At 42.8% G+C, this 24598-nt stretch overlaps 1 protein-coding gene across 1 annotated transcript in view; it reads right to left on the bottom strand.

Moving 5' to 3' along the window:
- The window catches only part of nnt2 (nicotinamide nucleotide transhydrogenase 2), a 71606-nt gene that overhangs the window by 32275 nt on the left and 14733 nt on the right, over positions 1-24598 (bottom strand). Inside the window, exons 3-13 of the mRNA XM_080214355.1 lie at positions 23753-23982; positions 19268-19485; positions 16929-17016; positions 13321-13409; positions 12088-12275; positions 8973-9106; positions 8664-8855; positions 7937-8090; positions 4581-4742; positions 2968-3078; positions 1665-1810 (exon numbers count right to left, since the gene is read on the bottom strand). Coding sequence (XP_080070481.1) covers positions 1665-1810; positions 2968-3078; positions 4581-4742; positions 7937-8090; positions 8664-8855; positions 8973-9106; positions 12088-12275; positions 13321-13409; positions 16929-17016; positions 19268-19485; positions 23753-23982 — 1712 coding nt within the window. The remainder of the gene's footprint in view (positions 1-1664; positions 1811-2967; positions 3079-4580; positions 4743-7936; positions 8091-8663; positions 8856-8972; positions 9107-12087; positions 12276-13320; positions 13410-16928; positions 17017-19267; positions 19486-23752; positions 23983-24598) is intronic.

Raw genomic sequence — 24598 nt, 5'->3', positions numbered from 1 at the left:
ATATAGGCTGCACGGTGGCACAGTGTTTAGCACTGCTGCCTCACAGCACCAGAAACCCAGATTCAATTCACAGCTTGGGTCACTGTGCGGAAACTGCATGTTCTTGCTGTGTCTTCATGGGTTTCCTCTGGGTGCTCCAGTTTTCTCCCACAGTTCAAATAACATGCTGGTTAGGTGCACTGGCCATACTAAATCTTCCCTCATCGTACCCAAACAGGTGTCAGAGTGTGGTGACTAGAGAATTTTCACATTAACTTCATTGCATAGTTAATGTAAGCTATTTGTGACACTAATCAATAAACTTAAACTTAGATTACAATATCCATGTGAAATTCATAAGAACATAAGAACGTAAGAAATAGGAGCAGGAGTAGGCCATCTAGCCCTTCGAGCCTGCCCCGCCATTCAATAAGATCATGGCTGATCTGTCGTGGCTCAGTTCCACTTTCCCGCCCTCTCCCCATAACCCTTAATCCCCTCTCTTATCAAGAACCCATCAACCCGCTTCTTAAAAATATTTAGCGAGGCAGCCTCCACCACTTCAACGGGCAGAGAATTCCAGAGATTCACCACCCTTTGAGTGAAGAAGTTCCTCCTCAACTCCGTTCTAAACCGCCTCCCCTTTATCTTGAGGCTGTGCCCCCTAGTCCTACTGTCTTTTTTGAGCGGGAAGAGTCTCTCCACCTCTATCCTATCCATCCCATTCATCATCGTATACGTCTCAATGAGATCTCCCCTCATTCTTCTAAACTCTAACGAGTACAAGCCTAGTTTATTCAGCCTCTCCTCATAGCTCAACCCCCTCAACTCCGGTATCAGCCTAGTAAACCTCCTCTGCACTCCCTCCAGGGCCAAAATATCCTTGCGCAGGTGCGGCGCCCAAAACTGCACACAGTACTCCAGCTGCGGCCTCACCAATGCCCTATACAGCTGCAGCAAGACCTCCCTACTTTTATATTCAATCCCCCTCGCTATGAAGGCCAGCATCCCATTCGCCTTCCTGACCACCACATGTTTTCTAATACAGATGTTAAACTGGTTAAAACATGTGTTAACTGTCAGCAAAATAAAATTTAAAAGTTTATTTATTAGTGCCAAGAGTAGGATTACCTTAATACTGCAGTGAAGTTTATGTGAAAACCCTCTAGTCGCCACACTCCAGTGTCTGTTCAGGTACACAGGGAAAATTTAGCACGGTCAACGCATCTAACCAGCATGTCTTTTGGAGTGTGGGAGGAAACTGGAGCACCCAGAGGAAACCCACACAAAGGGAGAATGTGCAGACTCTGTATAGACAGTGACCCAAGCCGGGAATCGAACCCAGGTCCCTGGCACTGTGCTAACCACTGTGTCTTCGTGAAAGCCCGTAAAGTAATCTTGTCCAGATGTATTAATGGTGCACATAGGAGATTAAACCCCACGATGTTTGATTTTTTTTAAGGTTATCATGCCACGACTTAGATTAAAAAAATAAAAATTGAATTTTTTTTCTATCTTAAGCTAATTAGCTGGCAAGATAAAAGTCATGTGAAATTATAAGGAAGTTGCAGCCTGTGACCCCAAGCAGAGAAATTAACTGAAGTCAATAACTCCAGCTTGTTTTCATCTTATACGCGGAGAGATGAACTGCATCAGAAAGTAAACAGAAAGGAAGTAGCCTTGACCTGCTCTATGTTGTATCCACTGGCCAGAGAAGCACCGTAGCCACCAACAAACGCTGCTCCTGGGAGCATGTATAGGTAGTTGTATTCAGGTGGATCTGTGGGACGCTTAAACATGTCCAACATCCTCTGGGTAATAAGGAAACCACCTGAAATTAAAAACGTTTAGTGTCCAATGATTCCTTATTTCATCACAAACACCAAAATGAAACCATTGCAACAAGAACACATGATTGACAGGAATGAAGAAACATCAATCTCAGTTTGTAAGTTCGAGCATCAATTTCCAGCTGAAAACTGATTAAAATAAACTCTCAAACACGAGGGGATGAAATTTACTTGGGCAATTATGCTGTTTTTCCAATTAACCCATGGCAAGTATGGAGGCACTAATTCAGGAGAGACAATGACAAGCTCCTTTGTGAAAAGGACATTATGGCATTGCATGCAGAGTGGGAGTTTTGCATTCAGACCAGCCTCCTGCTGGGTCACAAGTGAAGCCTGAGCCCTCTCACTTGAAAACCAAAGGGTAATACATATGAATGCTAGAACCACTCCAAAAATTGGTAAGGAATACTGGAGATTGAGTGGGAATTGTGCTCGCTCAGTCCCACTACGGGCAGCACACTGCGCTAACCTCGCTAAAGGCTCACAGTGCCAGGGACTCGGGTTCAATTCTGCCTCGGATGACTGTCTGCTTGGAGTTTGCACATTCTCCCCATGTCTGTGTGGGTTTCCCCCGGGCGTTCCAGTTTCATCCCACAGCTCAAAGATGTGTGGGTTAGGTTGATTGGCCATGCTAAATTAACCCTTAGTGTCAGGGGCATTAGCAGGGTAAATATGGGTTATGGGAATAGGGCCTGGGTGGGATTGTGGTCGGTGCAGACTCGATGGGCTGAACGGCCCCCTTCTGCTCTGTACCGATTCTATGATTCGCTGAAAGACATGGGACATCAGTTGTCTGAAAGAAGATGGATCCTAGTGTGGGATAAAGAGGGATGGGTCCCGAATGAATCAGCAACTGATGAAAGAGTAAACAGCAGTCATTGCTCACTCAGGAATTAAAAGTAATTATGGAGCAACTCAAGTTGTCAATTCTTTTCCTCCTTTCATAACATTCTTATAAAGCTTCAGCATTAGTTTAATCTGTGCATCCTGACCGCATTAAAACATAACAGAGAGGGAAAGGAAACTGACTCCCATCAATTAATAAAGCCAGTTGGATAAAAATGTTGAATCCCAAATCGGCAACTCATATTCACTCGTTCAAGTAACAGCGGCATCCCATCACTGCCATACAACTTACCCGCTATATTAACCGATGATATAAATGCAGCCAGCAGGGCAAGTGTTTGAGGAACAGTTGATGGTAAGTAACTTCCACCCATTAGGACCAGACCACCTACAGCTGTCAGGCCTGAAGAGTGCACAGGAACACAAGATTAAATTACATAGCGAAAGGAAATAGGCTTTTAAAAATTCAGCTTTCCTCTCTTTCTGTTTATCGAAATGACTTCCAAGGTCATACAATCTTTTAATTACATCTCCACACAATTTTGACAACGGTGGTTTACAAAGTTACGTTTCACGCGAGCAATTACTTAAATAAAGGCAAAATATTGCAGATGCTGGAAACTGAAAACGAAAACTGGAAGTGCTGCTGGAAAATCTCTGCAGTCTGACAGCATTTGTGGGGAAAGAATAGATGCCAACATTTTCAGCCAGAGCTCTGACGAAAGGTCATCCAGATTCAAAACGTTGGCTCTAACCTCTCTCCACAGATGCTGTCAGACCTGCTGAGATTTTCCAGCATTTCCTGTTTTTGTTTACAATTACCTCATTTTCACAGCACGCGGAGAGAAAGGGTTTTTTAAAATTCCTCCTTAGAAAGGGGCCCTGTGGAGCAGTACCTGGAGAGTTTTGGCCTCCACGTTCACTTTGGTGGATGCTATCACTCCTAATCAAGGCCTGTTGCAAGCCAGAGACCCACAATTTGCACAGCTGAAATTTTAAAAAAATGGCCCCATCCAATTGCTTAAGCGGCAACCTAACGGCATCTCACTAGGCTGATAATGGTGTCAAGTCCCAAGAGGTCAAGTCATTATGCAAAGTCCACCAACAGTGGGAACATTAGGCATCTGCCATTGATTTAATTCAACGTGAAAGTGCTTGTAGGATGGTGGATCAGAAGGCCATTCCTACACTCCACTAACATTAAATCAGAGGTAAACATAGGCAGGGAGCTTTGTAGCCCAAGGTTTTTCAAAGTGGGGGCGACGGGGATGTTGAAAATGGGTCGCTGAGTATCCTGTTTAAAAAAAATGCAGGATGTTCTATGATCCTTTTCAAAAGAGAAGCGGGATGTTCTGTTTATAGCATATTTTGCAGGTGGTGATATGACAATGACATAGCCAGCATGAGGAGGAAAAGTTTAGTATTGCCTGATATAATTCAGGTTATGTGCATATTATGAAAGGAAAAGGTAAGAAGGCGAATTTTTAAATATACAGTAAATCCTGTTTAGATTGCGACTGTAGCAACAGTACTGCAACTTGCTGGTCAGTGGGTCACGAAGGGTGACCCATTCTGGGTTGCCGGAAAGAAAGTTCAAAACCACTGTTGTAGTCAACAGCATGGTCACTGGTTAAGAGTGCCAATGAGGGAGGGAGACCATGAGACAGGACACTCGATTCTTGTGCTGTGGAGGCTGGTGAAAATAAGAGATGTAACTTTGAATTAACCATTCCAAAAAACCACTTTCTGGGATTTGCATATTTACACACTCAGGTTTGTAGGTCGCTTTATGTAAATGATTTCAAATAAATAGGATATGCGAAAGTGTATAAATACAAACAGACTTGGAGAATATTTCCCCGTCAGTACATTATAATTCCGAATGCGACTTTGCAAAGTACTTACCCGAGATTGCATTTGTCACTGACATGAGTGGTGAATGCAGAGCTGGAGTGACACCCCACACTGTGTGATATCCCACTAGGCCCGCCAAGCCAAAAGTGGTGACCATCTGAGTGAAAGCAGGGTTTGGGGAGCTTATTCCTAATCCGAGAACTGTAGCCAAACCTGGGAATCAACAATGGTTAGTGTTACTTTAGCAGTAAAACTTGATAAGCGGAGTATGTTACTTACTTATTGTCAGCGTGTATTTACATTTTTCTAATAGAACTGGAGCAGGAGCAATGAGATTAATATCCACCAACAGAGACAAGGAAAGAGGAGCCAGCTTTATTTTCAAGTCAGAAAACTAGTTAAAGATTTTCACTTGGGTGAACCCTTAATTGGTACATTGGCTAATTCAATTTCAATTAAGTGGAACAGTGATTAGCACTGCTGCCTCAGTACCAGGGACCGGGTTCAACTGCGACCCTGGATACCGTGTGGAGTTTGCACATTCTCCCTGTGTCTATGTGCTCTTAACTGCTTGCTTACTTAGCTGCAGCTCTGAGGGCACGATAACAGAGTGTCCTCTCAGCCACTTTTTAAAAACTTTGAAACAGAAAAGGAAGCCAGTGGACATGGGCTGGGTTAATCTCTTCAGGGTGAGGGGAGGTTTTATGGCAGTTGTCACACCCAGGCAGGCAGGAGGGTCTGTTGGATATCCTCACTGATGCCCCAGTCCCCCCCTCCTCCGATCTGGGTGCCTGCCTCAGGCAGTGACCACTGATTTTCCAAGCTCTTAATGTGACTAATTGCCTTCATGCCTTGTGAGACAGGTGGACTTTCCAGTGCTGGAATCTGCCTCCCCCAAAAAGGTCAGCGCAACCCAGAATGAGACACCAGCCGGCATGGTTCCTTTTTCTGTGGCCCTTTCCCAATTCCTTCCTAGCCTTCAGGGGGATCCTGACTAGTCAATCTCTGAAACAAAAAAAAAGGCTACGATAGGATTAACACGCTCTTATCCTCAATCATCTCCATAAATTGAATTACTCTGATCCTATTAAGGAAATCATAAACCAAATGGGGATTTGATATTCTCAGTGCCATATAATTGATTGAATGGTAACAAACAAGTCAACTGCTGTTTGCAGAACATTTTGCCCAAGGCCATATTTCCTTGGAAATGCCTGACCTCATCAGACCTGAAGAGGCAATGCAGAATCCAGGCTGCTTTGTACGTGGAAGGGAGACCAGATAAGAATATCAAGCACAGCGGAGTTGCTCGGATTGCTTGAGAACATAAGAAACATAAGAACATAAGAAATAGGAGCAGGAGTAGGCCATCTAGCCCTTCAAGCCTGCCCCGCCATTCAATAAGATCATGGCTGATCTGAAATGGATCAGTTCCACTTTCCCGCTTTCTCCCCATAATACTTAATTCCCTTGTCTGTCAAAAACCTATCTACCCGTGACTTAAATAAATTTAGCGAGGTAACCTCCACCACTTCAACGGGCAGAGAATTCCAGAGATTCACCACCCTTTGAGTGAAGAAGTTCCTCCTCAACTCCGTTCTAAATTGCCCCCCCCTTATCTTGAGGCTGTGCCCTCTAGTTCTGCTGTCCTTTCTGAGTGGGAAGAATCTCTCCACCTCTACCCTATCCATCCCCTTCATTATCTCATACGTCTCTATAAGATCCCCCCTCATCCTACTAAACTCCAACGAGTACAGACCCAGTCTATTTAATCTCTCTTCATAGTCTAACCCCCTCATCTCCGGTATCAGCCTAGTGAACCTTCTCTGCACTCCCTCCAAAGCCAAAATATCCTTGCACAAGTGCGGCGACCAAAACTGCACACAGTACTCCAGCTGCGGCCTCACCAGTGCCCTGTACAGTTGCAGCAAGACCTCCCTGCTTTTATATTCTATCCCCCTCGCTATAAAGGCCAGCATCCCATTTGCCTTCTTGATCACCTGCTGCACCTGCAGACTGGGTTTTTGCGACTCATGCACAAGGACCCCCAGGTCCCTCTGCACCGTAGCACGCTGCAGCTTTTCGCCCTTTAAATAGTAATCCCTCCTACTACTATTTCTGCCAAAGTGGATAACCTCACACTTGCTAACATTGTACTCCATCTGCCAGGTCCTCACCCACTCACTCAGCCTATCCAGATCCCTCTGCAGACTTTCCACACCCTCCGCACAATTTGCTTTTCCACTCATCTTCGTGTCATCAGCAAATTTCATCACCCTACACTCAGCTCCCTCCTCCAGATCATTTATATAAATGGTAAATAGCTGAGGCCCCAGTACCGATCCCTGCGGCACTCCACTAGTCACCAACCGCCAATCAGAATAGCACCCATTGATACCAACTCTTTGCCTCCTATTAGACAACCAATCCTCTATCCACGCTAACACCTTACCCCCAACTCCATGCCCCCTAACCTTCTGAAGCAACCTTTTGTGCGGCACCTTATCAAACGCCTTTTGAAAATTGAGAAACACCACATCCACCGGTTCCCCTCTGTCTACCGCACTAGTCACATCCTCATAGAAATCCAATGAATTCGTCAATCACGACTTCCCCTTAATGAATCCGTGCTGCGTCTGCTCTATCAAACCATTCTTTTCTAGGTGCCTCGCTATTTCTTCTTTGATGACGGATTCAAGCATTTTTCCAACAACAGACGTTAAACTAACCGGCCTATAATTCCCTGCCTTTTGCCTGCTACCTTTTTTAAACAGCGGCGTAACATTAGCCATTTTCCAATCTTCCGGCACTTTCCCGGAATCCAGCGAAGTTTGGTAAATAATCACTAAGGCATCTACTATCACCTCTGCCATTTCCTTCAGAACCCAGGGATGCATTCCATCCGGTCCTGGGGACTTGTCCAACATCAGTCCTGTTAGTCTATCAAACACTACCTCTCTAGTGACAGTAATCGCGTTCAGGCCCTCAACTCCTACCATCCTTCTATCTTTAATATCCGGCAAACTATTCGCGTCCTTCTCTGTGAAGACCGAGGCAAAAAACTTATTTAAGGCCTCAGCCATTTCCTCATCTCCCACCACTAAATCCCCCCTCTCATCCTCTAAGGGTCTAACATTCACTCTAGCCAGCCTCCTCTTCTTTATATATTTGTAAAAACTCTTACTGTCCTTTTTTTATATTTAGTGCTAGTTTAGCTTCATAGTCTATCCTTCCTTTCTTTATCAACTTCTTAGTCATTCTTTGTTGATTTTTAAACCTCTCCCAATCTTCTACTCGCCCACTACTTTTAGCCACTCTAAACACATCAATTGAGTGACCCATGATCCTGTCCACTGCCACATGGTCTTAGCCTCCCCCCCAACATCCCCCCGCAACCTTGGCCTTACCTGTTGTATAGATACCAGCAGAGGTCATTGTCTTTGTGAATGGAGACACCATGGCCATCTTTTCTGCTTCAATCTCTGACACTGATTTTTGTTTAACAGGTGCAGCTTCTGGGACATTTAAGGGTTGGGGTGCTGGAAATATATTCTTGCCTTCCTGTGTGCAAATGGTGGACAATCATTTTAATCAAATGGAGGATTGATCTGGCTTTCGCTTCTAATTTAAATTTCTATTTGGTCAAAGAGTACACAAAATCAATTAATGACTCAACTCAGGTTTGTCTATATTTGTGTAGAAAATTTGCATTTATGCAGTCTCATTACACGATAGGTCAAATGGCCTCCTTCTGCACCGTATGGTTCTATTAACACGGGAAATGGCCCAAGGTTATCGCTGAAAAGTCAAAAATTGACACTGCGCCAGAGATATGAGAAGGGAAGACACAAAGTTTGGTGAGGGATAGATGGGGGTGATTTAAAGCAGTGCAGTGGTTCGGGAGACTCATGTGGAGGCTGTTTAGAAGGCTGCTCGCTGGGTGCCACAGCCTCTACGAGTGCCTGGCCACCAGAATTTCTGGTGTAGTCAGCTCTGCACCAGAAATTGGCATGGACCTGGATAATTTATTTAAATTAGAATTACCATATCATTAGTGGGCTTGGGACTGAAGTCTCCAGGCCCACTAGAGTCTCACGTTACACATCTAGGCACCCATGTTACACCAACACCTACCTGCATTACCAAGGTGCCTCGGATAACATGATCAACCGTTCCATAGCCAAATTCATCCTTCGGCTCAAAGTAAAAGTATTCTTTGTCGGGGCTGATTGCCTTCAGCAGCTTTAAGATATTATTTGAATACAGGCTACTGGCCTGTGTGGCCATTCTGCTCGGTAGATCGGTATAACCTATGTGGGCCACACCCTAACAGACAAGAGGAGAAAGTTAACAAAGAAGAGTTCAGATTTACAAAAATAAATTGGACCGTAATCTTCTGTCAACCAAAATAAACAATCACAACATAGGAAAAGAACTTCTTACCTTATGTACGTAAACTTCCTCAGGTTTTGTTGTTGCTATATTCCCACCAGCTTCAGCAGCAAGATCAACAACAACTGAACCCTCCTTCATGGTTTCCACCATCTCCTTGGTGATAAGGATTGGTGCACGTTTTCCTGTAAATGCAGACACAGAAGATTGTTAGTTAGTGTGAAGTGTGTCACCCTTTCTTCTTACATAGAAACTAGAAGCAGGAGTAGGCCATTTGGCCCTTCAAGCCTACTCCACCATTCATTTTGATTATGGCTGATTGCCAAATTCAATATCCTGATCTTGCCTTTCCCCCCGCCATGTTCCTTGATCCCTTAAGCTCCAACAGCTATATCTAATTTCTTCTTGAAATCACATGTTTTGGATTCAAATTTCTTCCGTGGTAGTGAATTCTACACATTCACTGCTCTCTACCTCTGTTCTAAAAGGTTTACCCCTTATCCTCAACCTTCTAATTCTGGACTCCTTCACCATCAGGAACATTCTTTCTGAATCTACCCTATCTAATTCCGTTAGAACATAAGAACATAAGAAATAGGAGCAGGAGTAGGCCATCCAGCCCTTCGAGCCTGCCCCGCCATTCAATAAGATCATGGCTGATCCGTCGTGTCTCAGTTCCACATTCCCGCCCTCTCCCCATAACCCTTAATCCCCTCGCTTATCAAAAGCCCATCAACCCGCGTCTTAAAAATATTCAGCGAGGCAGCCTCCACCACCTCAACGGGCAGAGAATTCCAGAGATTCACCACCCTTTGAGTGAAGGAGTTCCTCCTCAACTTCGTTCTAAACCGCCCCCCCTTTATCTTGAGGCTGTGCCCCCCAGGCCTATTGTCCTTTCTGAGCGGGAAGAGCCTCTCCACCTCTATCCTATCCATCCCATTCATCATCTTATACGTCTCAATGAGATCTCCCCTCTTTCTTCTAAACTCTAACAAGCCTAGTTTATTCAGCCTCTCCTCATAGCTCAACCCCCTCAACTCCGGTATCAACCTAGTAAACCTCCTCTGCACTCCCTCCAAGGCCAAAATATCCTTGCATAGAATCTTAAGTTTCTATGAGATCCCCTCTCACTCCTCTGAACTCTAATGAATTCAGTCCTAACTGACTTAGTCTCTCCTCGTATGACAGACCTGCCATCCCAGGAATCAGCCTGGTAAATCTTCACTGCGCTCCCTCTATACCCTTGGCTCAATTTGAAAAACATAGCACTGTGCAAAAGCACAAGTATATTTTCTACTTCTTTATAAAAAACTAGTAGAAAGCAACATTTTATCCAAAACTTAGTACATACGTACAAATCCCCCCACCCCCCCATCTATTTGCACACATGCAACAGATAAGCTCAAAGCAATAATATTTTGCTCGACTTAGAGGCAATGGGTGATAGACCATGATCTTATTTTCTGTATCATATTTAATCCTCTCTCCTCCCTATTCAACGTCAAGTCCAAAGGCAAACTCCCTTCTGGGATATTTTACCCTAGGTTGGGAATCCCAATAACACCTCATTCACTTATTTATTCTCAGCCTTGACACTTGAGCGGGGGAGGTTTTTAACAAACAAAACACTGACTTTTAGCATAAAGGGAACGCAATCCATTTGGTCTGCATTGAACTCAGGCAAATGTTTGAGGGAAGTTGTATGTGTGCACTGTTCATCAGAATTGGTTTAGCTCAGACAAAAGATCATCGGCCTAAAATTTTAGCAGTTTTCTCTCTCCAAAAATGCTGCCTGACCTGGTGGGCATTTTAAGTTTTTATTTCAGATTTCCAGCATCCATCTGCCTTTGTACAGATCTCATGGTCCCTTCTGCCACTCTGAATAGCTGCCTTTGCCTCCTCTCTTTCATTTATTTCAGCCAAGTGACTATACATTTTGCTACTTGTTCCATAACTCTACGTGTTTTGATCTTATTCATTAGTATATTAAGTGATGTTATTTTGAAAGCCGTTGCCATTCTAGATATATTATATCTACTGAACTACCCATTTCAACTCTACCTGTTATATTTTCAAACTCCTCAATTAGGTTGGTCAAAGAAGACTTTTCTTTTTGAAACTCATCTTCACATTTTCAAAGAAAGAACAAAGAACAAACTATGTTTTTGGTTTATAGATTTTTTCCTATTTTCTCTTTGGGCTGACCCATTGGTGCTTAGACATATTCAGTCTCCCTTCTTAAATGAAAATGTGAGCTATCCAAATTTCCACTTTTCTTCAGCTATCAATCAAACGATATGCAGAGAAAGGACGGCACAGTGGTTAGCACTGCTGCCTCATAGCGCCAGGGATCCGGGTTCAATTCTGGCCTTGGGTCACTGTGTGTGTGGAGTCCACATGTTCTCCCCGTGTGTCTGCGTGGGTTTCCTCCGGGTGCTTCGGTTTCCTCCCATGTTCCAAAGATGTGCAGGTTAGGTGCACTGACCATGCTAAATTGTCCCTTAATATCCCAAGATGTGTAGGTTAGGCGGATTAGTGGGCTAAACACATGGGGTTTCAGGGATAGGGCCTGGGTGGAATGCTCTGTCATAGAGTTGGTACAGATGTGATGGGCCAAATGGCTTCCTTCTGCACTGTAGGGATTCTGAGAGAAAGCCACCATTGAGACCAACGGTTTGCATACAGTTTTTCTTGCCCGCTCAGCCAAAAACAAACGAAAATTCCCCATAGGCCATGTCACCTTCTTATATTGGAGGGTGCTACAGATAATATTTAATGCCATGGGAAATTATTACTGCTACAATAGAGAAATATGCACCAGAGGAAAGCAATGCTCAAAATTACGCTCCTCAGATACCTGGCTATACAACTGAACACTAGTCCTCATCAAGCCAATATGACAAAAATAAATACAGCAGTTTTCCAGAGGAAGAAGAGATTGTTGAATGGCAGGGCAGGCTCAAGGGGTTAGATGGCTTACTCCTACTTCTATTTCTTATGTTCTTATAAATACTGTGCATAACAGAACTGAGCTTTGACCTTTTCCCATTGTTAAAAGAAAACATATTTAGGGAAAATTGGACATCTTAATGTAATTTGCAAATAAAATAACTAAAATGAAAAAAATTTTTTAATGTTTTGATTTTCAAAGTTTGCCATCACTCACCAGGGATAAGAGCAGTGCTGATGAGAATATCCACCTCCTTACACTGTTTGGCAAACAGGGCCATCTCAGCTTCAATAAACTCTTTTGACATCTCTTTAGCATATCCACCAGTCCCTTCACCCGATTCCTCCACATCAACTTGAAGTGGCTCTACTCCAAAAGATTTGAACTGTTCCAAAGCTGCCTCTCTGCACAAGAATTATACAAGATAGAAGGCCTTAGATCAAATGTTTAGAAAGCACTCGGTCTCAACATTTCTTCTGTAAATAGGTTCGGATACAACGATGATTGGAACGCACTAGCTCTTCAACAAGCCCCTTAAATCCAGCATTTAAGCCTCAAAGTTGCTTAAATGTCAAACTGAACTATAATCAGTTCAGTTTGAACATTTAAGCAACTTCTTTTAAAAATTAACTTTCTGAAACAGCTTACATTTCCTGCGATTCCAGTTTCAGCATCACTAATCAAGAAGTATTGTAGATAGAGCATGCCGACCCCTGCATTCAATTTTCAAACCAATACCATTGCCAAGAAAAATTCTACATTGATATCAGAATCTCCACAAATTTATTCCAATAGCTTTAGGTGGAGTGTCATTTCATTAAACCCCGTATTTTGATTTGACCACCTCCTTCAGGAGGTTGAAATTCAAACTTTCTGGCTGCAATAACCAAAACATTTTTTACCATTGTGGTATCAATTTTTGAGTTCTCTTTCCCATTTAATGGTACAGTATTTACATTGAGGATATTAAGTGGCACGGTGGTTAGCACTGCTGCCTCACAGCGCCAGGGATCCAGGTTCGATTCCCAGCTTGGGTCACTGTCTGTGCAGAGTCAACACATTCTCCTCCTGTCTACCTGGGTTTCCTCCAGGTGCTCTGTTTTCCTCCTGCACTCCAAACATGTGCAGATTAGGTGGATTGGTCATGATAAATTGATCCTAATATCAGGGGGATTAGGAGTTACCCAATCATTACTTTCACTTTACGTTCTCTCTGTGTCTGCATGGGTTTCCTCCGAGTGCTCCGGTTTCCTCTCATAGTCTGAAAGATGTGCTGATTAGGTGCATTGGCCATGCTAAATTCTCCCTCAGTGTACCCGAACAGGCGCCGGAGTGTGGTGAAAAGGGGATTTTCGCAGTAACTTCACTGCAGTGTTAACGTAAACCGACTTGCCGCATTAATAAATAAACTTTATTTGATCTTCTTGTATGCAACAAAGCAATATTTACCTAGTGTCAAAACCACGAACTATGGCTCCCATTGATTTGGCAGCACCAGCAGCCGCTAAGCCTGCAACACCACCACCAATAACCAGCACCTGGTATACAACACATTGTAAAGATTAAAGACAGAAACTGAAGAAAACCCATTCATAATTACAATGGTTAATACTAGCACTTCCATCAAACTTCTGTTAACACAAAATCGCTGATTAGGCCACCATTATCGCACTGTATTCACTTTCGGGCATTCCACTTTAGGAAAGACGCCCAGGCCATGTAGACAATCCAGAATAGATTCATTAAGATTATTTCACAGCTGAGAGACTTTAGCTATGTGGGGAGGAGGGACTGAAAGGAAGTAGAGCTCATTCATTTTAAGTAAAGAAAATTTAGGAGAGATCAGATAGAAATGTTCAAGGGGACAGATCAGACAAGTTGGGAAAAAAATCTATCCCTACAGGATGGTGCACCTGCATAAATTTATCGTGAACACAAATAATAAAAAGGAGATGATTAAATAGGAATTTACGTTTATGCAAAGGGTAGATAAGACATCACACAGGGTGATGGGTGCCCGGAATTCACTGCCTGGGGAAGTAGTGGAAGCAGATACGATAGTGACTTTTAAGGGGCATCTTGCCAAATACATGAATAGGATGGGAATAGAGGGATATGGTCCCCGGAAAGGTAGGGGGTTTTAGTTTAATCAGGCAGCATCGTTAGTGCAGGCTTGGAGGGCTGAAGAAAGGGCCTGTTTCTGTGCTGTAATTTTCTTTGTTCTTTGACATGGAATGCTTTTGCCAAAACAGCAGCGGAAGTCGTTCAGGCATTCCTGTTTTCACGTGGTATAATTTTACCGGAAATGCTGGATTTCAGGGAATGGTTAGGTTGCAAACTGACAGTTTCACATACTGCGGAGCTGGCTGCTCCCCTCAAAACACACGAGATCACATGAATATGTACCTTCCTGTTCAACAACCTACAGATTTATTTCCTGTGGCCTCTGATGTTATTAATATCTTTGTGTATTTTACTATAACTCCAAGGGTGAATTACACATGACCAACTTTAAGGAAAATCCTTTTCTACGAAATGATTTCAGCTCCCGACTCATTTCATAACAATGGGATTTACCTATACTCAGACTAATTTTCAATGGGAAGCAGCCATGTATTCTTCCATGGGAAGGCTCAGCCAGCATTTATTGTTCATCCCTAATTGCCCTTGTGGGGGAGACACCTTTCTAAACCGCTGCAGTCCACGTGGGACAGACAAATTCATGGCACTGTTAAGGAATTTAGTATGGGAAAAGGGAAGCAGTATGGAGGACTAACGCGACAGCTTTGCATCACCATCATCACTGCAATGCTCAAGATACAATACTACACTGCAATATAACGTTTAAATTATTTAATAATTTAAAGATTAGTTTTACTGATAAGCAAATTGTCACTTGTGGAGGAATGGAAGTGATAAAAATATATAACACTTAACTATATTTTTTAGCCTGGAAACCTCAAAAACGAGAAGCTTTTTTTTTACAAATGCGTAATTAACTTAAAGCCCCAAACCTACTCATTATTGAAAGCTGAGCTGTTGTGAGGAGTTTAAGTCAGTCTTCAGCCAGTCCAGAATATCTTACAATGGGGAAGGGTTCCTCTACATAAGATCATAAGACATAGGAGCAGAACTAGGCCACTTGGCCCATCGAGTCTGCTCCGCCATGCAATCATGGCTGATTTTTTTCTCAAGCCCATTCTCCTGCCTTTTCCCCATAACTCCTGATCCCCTTGTCAATCAAGAACCTAACTATCTCTGTCTTAAAGACACTCAATGACCTGGCCTCCGTAGCCTCCTGTGGCAAAGAATTCCAGAGATTCACCACTCTCTGGCTGAAGAACTTCTTCCTCATCTCTGTTTTAAAGGATTGTCCCTTTAGTCTGAGGTTGTGCCTCCTGGTTTAGTTTTTCCTACTAGTGGAAACATCCTCTCCACGTCCAACATTTTCTTTGCTTCTACCTTCAGTGCTCGAGATGTGTCCACGTACAGCAAGATACCTGAAAATTCCCAGACTCCCAATGTGTTTTTACCCAATAATCTAATTAGAGAGAGAAAGATCCAAAGTCTGTACAAAAAATAAATTAATGGACTGTGTACATATCTTTTCAGCCATTTTAGTCTCACCATCATAATCCTGACTTTTCTGCAGCAGTTGTTACCAATTTCCTGCTAATTTACTAGTATCACCCCACAAGGATTGGATATTTAAAATCAACCTCAGCTGGAATATAAGCTCTACTGGGGAAGATGTTAAAACAACTTGTCTGCAAACTGCAGTAAGGTATTACTAAACCAACAAGAACAGAAGCAACAAAAAGAAAGCCTCCAAGATATCAAGTCTTCAGGAGCAATAAAAGAAAAAGATTATGAATGCTACAAAACAAAAACAAACTAATTTAAAATGTTCACGATGTATAGGTGTGTTAGCATCTGAAAGAGAAAAGATGGTTATTGCTTTGGAGGTACAGACGTACAGCCAGAAATGGTGCCTGACCCTCGACATTCTTTTTCTGTCAGGCACAGGTTGACCTGCTGAGTATATCCTGCATTTTCATTTCATCTGAACAAAGATGAGCAACTATCTGACATGTTTCTTTGGGACTTCAGGAGACACATCGCAGTGCTCTGGCACTGAAGGTAGAAACATAGAGAACGGTAACAGGAGCAGGCCATTCTGCCCTTCTGAACCCACTCTACCATTTAATTGGATCAAGGCTGATCCTCTAACTCATCACCATATTCGTGCATTCTTCCCATACCCCTTGACACCTTTAGAGCCAAGAAATCCACCCATCTTCTTCCTAAATGCATTCAGTGACTTGGCCTCCACAGCCTACTGTGGAGTAGGGAATTCCAAAAGCTTTCTGAGTGAAGAAGTTTCTTTTCATCCTAAATGATCAACCTGTATCTGAGATTGTAGCCCTTGTTCCTGATCTCTCCCCCACGAACCCCTCCCCCACCACCCCCACTCCACAAACTAGAGGAAACAATCCCTGCATCCAGTCTGTCCAGCCTTGTCATGATTTTATGTTTCAATTAGACCCCCTCTCATTCGTCTTAATTTCTAGTGGTACAAAGTTATTGCTAGAAGATTAAAGATTTATCAGATGGTTAAATGCTATCTAACACGAGGGCTTAGTTTCTCAAATGCTTACCCTAATATAGCTACCTTTTTGCATACGACTGTATGTAGTTCTTCTGTATTCAGCAGGGAAGGTTGCCATTAATTCAATTAATTAGCTCAAAATGATACAGGTGCAGGGGGGTAATCTGAATGTGCTGGATGCACTGACGTCTAACCATGCAAGAAATGCTGTATAATTTCACAATCGTTGAAACTTGGCAGCATAACATATACCAATGAGACCTATGAGATTCATCATTTTCATTTAAAAAACATGATTCAGGAGGATGCATTTTCAGAAATCAAAACGTATGACTAAACTATGATGGGTTCAAAGAGGCCGGGGGATGTATATAATATGGCTGGTGTTGTGCAACAATGCAGTACTGAATTTTAAATTCCATCGCAGAGTTCGATAAACAACGCTTACCTTCGCAGGAGGTACTTTCCCAGCAGCTGTTATCTGACCCGTGAAAAATCTACCGAAATGGTTAGCTGCCAGGACAACAGACTTGTACCTGAAAAAAAAATATTCTTTTCAGGATATTTTTAGTAAGGAACAGCTAGTTAAGACACCACAACAGATTGCATTTACCTAGCATCTTAAAGAGAAAATCACTGCAAGCAACTTTATAGAGGGACAGATCCTGAATAATCTGCAGGAGTTACGGGGAGTGACCAAGAATGCTTTTAAATATAAAGGGAGAAGTAGCACTGGAAGGACTTGCTGGGGGAATTCTGGAAGATCAGGGCCAAGGCAACTGAAGGCTCAGCCATCAATGGTCAATGTCGTCATTCCCCTTACACCCAAAGGCTACAATATGAGTATTATAGCTGAAAGGTGTTGGAGAGTGACCTTTTCACACTCTGCCTCTCTGCTGACTGCTCTAAGTTTTTGTGCATCCCTCAACACGTAGCCCCGAATCTTGGAATGTCCCAAGTCTGCAACACTTGGTCATGTACAAATCCAGGGACTACATAGAGAGTCTTTGAGGACAAATTACATTGGACAAATTTGATCTGGGTTTTTGTACTTAAAATGACAAAATGAAATCCACTATTATACAAATTCAATGCATCATTGTACTGAAGGAGGATCATATATGCCTGAGAGAATAGCCCGATTGATAGCTCTGAAGATTTTCTTGGGGCTCACTCAGTACTTGAAGCACAGACAAAGAGGAGAAAAAATTACATTCCAGTCTATGCTTTGGGGCATGTGCTACATTAATCACTAATGCCTCAACATTCACATTCAATACTTATTCAACATTCAATTTAGTAATTCTTCAAGTGCATACCGAAATAAGATACTTTTCCTTGGGGATATGAGTGACACTGGCCAGACAGCACTGATATCCCACCCTTTGTTGCCCTGAGGACACGAAGGATTAACGTTGTTGCATGGGATGTAGAGGCAACATTTTGGCTAGTTGGGATAAGGCAGGGTGAGCACTTCTTCCCTGAAAGTTTAATGTATGAATTTGGGGGCGGTGGGGGGGGGGGGGGGGGGGGGGGGGCGCGGCGGGTGCAGAGCTGCATAAATAATTTAAATACTTTTTAAATGCACTTATATTGAATTAGCGGGCCAGGACTGACATAACCGGGCCCACTAGAATCCACTCGCCCCACCAAAAGTGTTCACTCCAGTGGGGTTTACAAAAGCTCGCCACTTGCAGGGAGCTAGATGCCTGACTCCGCTGGAATGAGGAGAGTTGGGGTAAGGGGGTTGCACCCTGGGCATTGCCAGTTTGGGCAGTGCCAGCCTGGTCCCCTGCCACTGCCCAATGGGCAAAGTGTAATGCCCGGGGACTACTTTGTCACTGTTCATTAGGCATCAATAGGTGCCAAGTGGGTGGGGGAGAGTGGTGATGATGGTGGTGGAGGCCCACTCACCTGATGAAGGAGCAGCACTCCGAAAGCTCGTGATTCCAAATAAACCTGTTGGACTTTAACCTGGTGTTGTGAGACTTCTTACTGGGTCCACCCCAGTCCAACACCAGCATCTCCACATCCTGGCTACACACCTCCTTTGTCTTTTCCCTAGCTAGTTCATCACCATATATACATATTCAGCCCCTCCACACCCCAAAATCGACACCATCTACTTGGCCCCTAATTTTATTGAATTTCCTCTGTTAGCCTTCTGTCAACTGCAATTTTCCATCTGGATTCTTCTGTAGTTCCTTGGCTGCCTCAGACTCAAATTCACCACCCCCCCCTCCCCTCCAATCCTCGCACTTAATGGTGTTTTTAAACCCAATCCTTTTTCATTTCCTTTAAAATTTGTTCACAGGAGGTGGGCGTCATTAGCTGGGCCCACATTTATTGCCCATCCCCGAGGGCATTTAAGAGTCAACCACATTGCTGTGGATTTGGAGTCGCATGTAAGTCAGACCAGGTAAGGACGACTGATTTCCTTCCCTGAAGGACATTAGTGAACCAGACGGGTTTTTTCCCCCCCAACAATCGCCAATGGTTTCATGGTCATCAGTAGACTTTTAATTCCAGGTTTGTACTGAATTCAAATTCCGCCATCTGCCATGGTGAGATTCAAACCCAGGTCCCCAGAGCATTACCGTGGGTCTCTGGATTACTAGTCCAAGTGACAGTACCACCACACCACCACCTCCTTAGTTCATTCATATAGATTAGAAGCAGAAGAGGTTCAAGCACTGATCACTGGGATTACAAATGTTAATTCACTCCAGTAACTATAAAAACATGTGTTAAAACCCAACTTCAATATTTTTTAAAATATTGTCGTACCCTGCTATGTTAGCCATGGAACTAAGAGCATCATATCCCTGAGCTATAGTAACTCGAGGGACCTGGTCCATTGCCAGTACAGAGGCTTTGCGCTCAGCAAGTTTATTCATGAGATCAGTGTTTTGGGCTGGATAAATGAAACTGATAAGAGTGGCTTTCTCCTTTAGCAGCTCTGCTTCATGTGCTCCCAAGGTGTTACTGAAGGTCGGGGCTCTGACCTGCAAAAATAAAATCAAAAATATTTAAATAGTTAAACATTTGAAACTGTGCCAAAATAACAAGCAGAAACACTGTATGGGACGCAACATTGTTACCACATTTGAATTTACCAGATAGATTTGAAAAGTCTCATGAGGCAACATTTGTAACTTGCATTTATATAGATATACTTAAACAAATATGTATGGCACTTCCTGAGGGAAGGAGTGCCTTAGGCACTGAGCAAATAACTGGGAAGATGCCCAAAAAGTGATGATCGAGAATCCTTGTTGCACCTGGGATTTACATGTACTTGAGTCCCCACTCGATACCACCTAACTTATCACAAGGTCTGGCTCAAAAAACATATTTCACCTTTCACAATGTCAGGATGTCCCAAAGCATTTTGCAGCCAACGGTGTACTTCTGAAGTGTCAGCACTGTTGTAATTTAGGAAACACAGCACCCAATCCCAAAGGCAGCACTTGGACAACAGGTTGGTGGCATTGGTGGAGGGACAAATATTGGCTACAATCCTGGAAAACTCCCCCTCCTCTTCTTCATAGTGTCATAGGATCATGACCACCTGAGGGGGCAGATGGGGTTTAATGTGGGTTTAATGGGTGGCACAGTGGTTATCACTGTTGTCTCACAGTGCCAGGGATCCATGTTCAATTATGGCGTCAGGTGACTGTCTATATGAAGTTTGCATGTTCTCCCCATGTCTCTGTGGATTTTCTCCAGGTGCTCCGGTTTCCTCCCACAGTCCAAAGATGTGCGGGTTAGGTGGATTGGCCATGCTAAAATTGTCCCTCAGTGTCAAGGGGAATAGCAAGGTAAATATATGGAGTTAAGGGAATGGGCTTGGGTGGGATTATGGTCGGTGCAGATTCGATGGGCTGGATGGCCTCCTTCTGCACAGTAGGGATTCCATGAATGTGTCATCCAAATGACAGCACCTCCAATAGTTCAGTGCTGCCTCATTACAGTATTGACATTAAAATTTATGCTTTTGAGTTGAGATTGGGCTCAGCAGTCTAGACAAACAAGCATTTTGTTTAACATGCTATTTTCTGAAGTAGTTAATTAAAAAGTGGCATAAGGCCAAGTAAGGCAATGGGGAGGGAATGTATCTACCACGCAACATTTTACAGAAGAAAATAACAATCTTAACAGAAATTTCTTCTGAACTTTTTTTAAAACTTGAAGTAATGTCTCCCTCCCTGCTGTTTGAATTTACAGTAATTATGGGACTACAGTATCAATTATAGGAAGTATTACAGAATGACTATGACAGCAGATATGGTTAGTTAGTGCCAGCTGGCTTCTGAAGCAATCCATAGGAAAATTCCTGAGAAAGCATTAGAAACTGGGAATGTAGATTTCCCAGGGTGAAAGCACATTACCCTGGGGTTCAGACAAGAGTTTATTAGGTCAGCTTGGAGTTAGCAGCCTCACGTTCGCAGTGGAGCGCCTGCACGAGTTCTGGAAAAGTGGGAAAAATTTTAAGAAATAGGTCTGGCAACATCTGTGGAGAAAGAAACAGAGTTAACATTTCAAGTCCAATACAACTCTACTTTGGAACTTTTAATTCTGAAGAAGAGTCAGACGGCTTTGAAACGCTAACTCTATTTTTCTCTCCGCAGATACTGCCAGATCCGATGGGCGGAATTTTACAGCCTCACTTGGGCGAGATCGGAAAGTCCCACCCGAGGTCAACGGAGATTTCTGTTCTCGGACCTTTGTCAGCGCTGATTCGTGGTGGGCAAAGTGGTAGAGTTCTGGCCGCTGACTTTTTCCAGCGCTTTCTGTTTTTACTTCAGATTCCATTTTTGGTTTTTATTTTCAGATTTCCAGCATCTGCAGTATTTTGCTTTCATGAAAACTTAAAGAAAGTCTCTTGTTCAACTTTTCTTCTTTTGATAATTTTCTCCCAGTCAGAAATGTAATTATTGTGTCACATTCATTTTAACGATCTGCTTTACTTAAAATTATTAAATTTAATGGAAACATAATTCGATTTTTGTTGCCAATGTAAAGTTGATTACAATAATTAGATACTGCACAGAGATTCCATACAAACTTTTCTGGCTATAGTCTTGGATCTCATGCAAACTACTTAATTGAATTTTGTGGCTTAATTGAAGACAAACTACACAATTATTAAAAATGATGACAAAGAGTCCTTTTTTGGGTCAGCAAAGCTTGTGTGGATGACCTTGTATACAATTACCGTATTGAGGCATATTCTGTTACCTACAACATAAGCCTTCATTCCTCTTACTGTAGTTTTCCTTAAGTTAGCAAAATTGTATTTTTGAGGTCCTATTCATCTGTAAATCGTACTTAAGGTTCTCAGGTGCAAAATCCTCATTAGTTTTAAATTTGTTTTATAACTTTATCTTTCAATAGCCTTCATGCAGCCCTCCAAATCCCCCATCTCAAATTCCCTGATCCTATGACCCTTAATATTCAGCTTGCCATTTCTCAGGTGTTATGTGGGGCTTGAAACAGACGGGGCGTGGATATTGTGTACTCCTGCGAGTGGCCTTTCTACCTGCAGCCATTCAAAAAGCCCCATTACACAGAGATCAGGAAATACTGCAACCAGTATTTCTGTTATGTGCAGCAGTAACAGAGGCAGTGAATATTAGCATAGCACCATTATCTCTTGATGTCAACTGAGAATGGAATAGACTTTCCCATCAGAAGGTCTATGTGAATTCCTTCCCCTGCTGAATATGCCATTATCTTGCAGCTTATTGCAATGAAAATGATGACCATAATTTGTGGCAAATTTATGTATAAAGTAACATATTCCACAAGGGAAATTTAACATTTGCTTTTCGTAACATCACCTTTCCCCTCTCACTCACTGCACATAAGTTCAGGTGTATCTCAAACCTTAATGCAACAACCGTACAGCCAAATGGGTACAATTGTGCAAGCTGTAATGAATTCCACTTTATGTGGAAAATGATGGAAAAACGCAGTGGGTTTGACAGTGCCCATGGAGTGCGAACAGAGCAGGATCATTCAGACTTGAAATGGTGGTTCTATTCTCGCTTCACAGATGCTGATTGACTAGCTGAGATTTTCCAGCATTTTCTGTTTTTGTTTCAGATTTCAGCATCCGCTTTTATCCACTTCTCCACAGCAAAGTAAATGAGGTTTAGGTTATTATGGGCAGCACCCTGTGGAAGGGTAAACTTTTAAGACTTGTCAATTGCGCTAAATCAGCAGCACACAGGTTTCAAAATTCTGCTAAAGGATTGGCATTATTAGTAAAGAAAACCACACATGAAGTGCATGCAAAATCTCTCTCAGCAGTATTTGCCCCAACATGTCTATGCATTTACTTGTTACAGCAAAAGGTGCCACACAAGCTGATGTCTTTGGCCTGCGTTGCCAATGCAAGGTCCACAAGAACAGGCTCGATGACTGTACGCAGGACATTGTGACAGGGAAATAACTGAGGCTGACAGGGCATGTCCTTTCAACTCTGGAAGGAGTTGGGGGCAGGCCAAAGTAAACCCAATGAAGTACATTTAAAGAGGACCTCTCAAAGTGTGACTGTGGAAGTTAGGTTACAAACAATTGTGAAAATTAAAGTTCCATAATTGTCAAAAAACTCTGTCAAGTAATGGAAAATGATTATTAGCCAAACAAGACCTTCAATCAGGCCTTCGATAAGGCCAACGCTTAAGTATTCAGGATAAGTGAGTATATCTAAAACCTTGTTCCATAAACACTGCATTCCAGGCTAGGACAGCAGGATGAAAACAATGAACAAATTACCATAACAATTACCAAATAGCAAGATATGGGGACTTATTATGCCAATGAAGGATAGGTTTTCTATTGGATAAGAAGGGGCAAAAGGACCTTTGATTGGGTGGATATGTATGCCAATGAAGGATTAGAAAAAATTGCTCGTTTCGCATTTGCTGTGATTAACTCATAACTGCTGAATTTTCTGTATGAATCAACAGAACACCCGACAATATTTTGCTTGCCTCGTGTTCTCACTTGTGCACAAGTTATTAAAGCTTGGAAATAGAGTATCTGGGTTTGAGTGTTGTTTGTACCCAAGTTGACTGCAGCTTAGGTGTTGTTTGTACCCAAAGCCGATGACATGACCTAGAGAGTCATCTGGGCTGGATCAAAAGAGAGACTGCGATGGACTGGGGCAGGTGGTGGAATCTCGCTGCCTGCAGTTGCTGCGGTCCCTTTCAAGACAAAGTCTAAGTAGGTTTATGCCATTAGTTCCTCAATGGGAATATATACCTTCAGAACAATATCAGATCCAAAAACATCTTTTGTCTCATTAATTGTGGCTCCAGCCTCTCGATATTGGTCATCGGAGAATTTGGCACCTTCGCCAGCCGTCGATTCCACTTTCACAGTAAAACCCTGCTTGACGAGGGCTTGGACACCTGCAGGAGACACTGCCACCCTCCTTTCATTCTTATAAATCTCCTTCGGAATCCCAACAACCAAATCTTTGTAACGGACACCTACATAAAAACAGCAAAAACAAGCTCAGTGAAAAAAATTGTAGGGATAATCAAAGAGTTGAGGGAAAAGGCGGGCCTCTCCAAGTGTTTTCAGAAAGAACCAGAAAATTTCCACTCAGTTGCATGCTATTGAGTCAAAATTTATGATTTGTTTGAGAATTTTCCATTGTAGTTCTCCATCATTTTTAACAACATACATGATATATTGCAATCATAACTGGGTCATTAAGACATTTTTGAATAAACAAAAAATATATAAATTGTACAGCAATACCAGAAAATTCTGGAAACAAATCGTCAAGTCCAACAGCATCTGTGCTGAGACGAAAATAAGGTTAATGTTTCAGGACAATGACTTTGTCAAAACTGGAAGATGTGGTGGATGAAAAGTTCATAAGTAGGTATGGAACCAAGTCAAACGGAGAGGTTCGGATTCAGGGTAGCAGCGGAAGATGAAAGATGCGTCTGGAGAGTGAATGATTACAACAGAATAGAGATAGACATACAATCCTACAGTGCAGGAGGCCATTTGGCCCATTGAGTCTGCACCAACCACAATCCCACCCAGGTCTCATCTCCATAACCCCGTGCATTTAACCTAGTTTGACCCCCTGAC

Source organism: Carcharhinus amblyrhynchos, chromosome 28 (assembly GCF_965287045.1).
Source record: "Carcharhinus amblyrhynchos chromosome 28, sCarAmb.v2.hapA, whole genome shotgun sequence".
In the NCBI taxonomy this organism is placed as follows: domain Eukaryota; kingdom Metazoa; phylum Chordata; class Chondrichthyes; order Carcharhiniformes; family Carcharhinidae; genus Carcharhinus; species Carcharhinus amblyrhynchos.
This window is presented reverse-complemented; position numbering and strand designations above follow the sequence as displayed.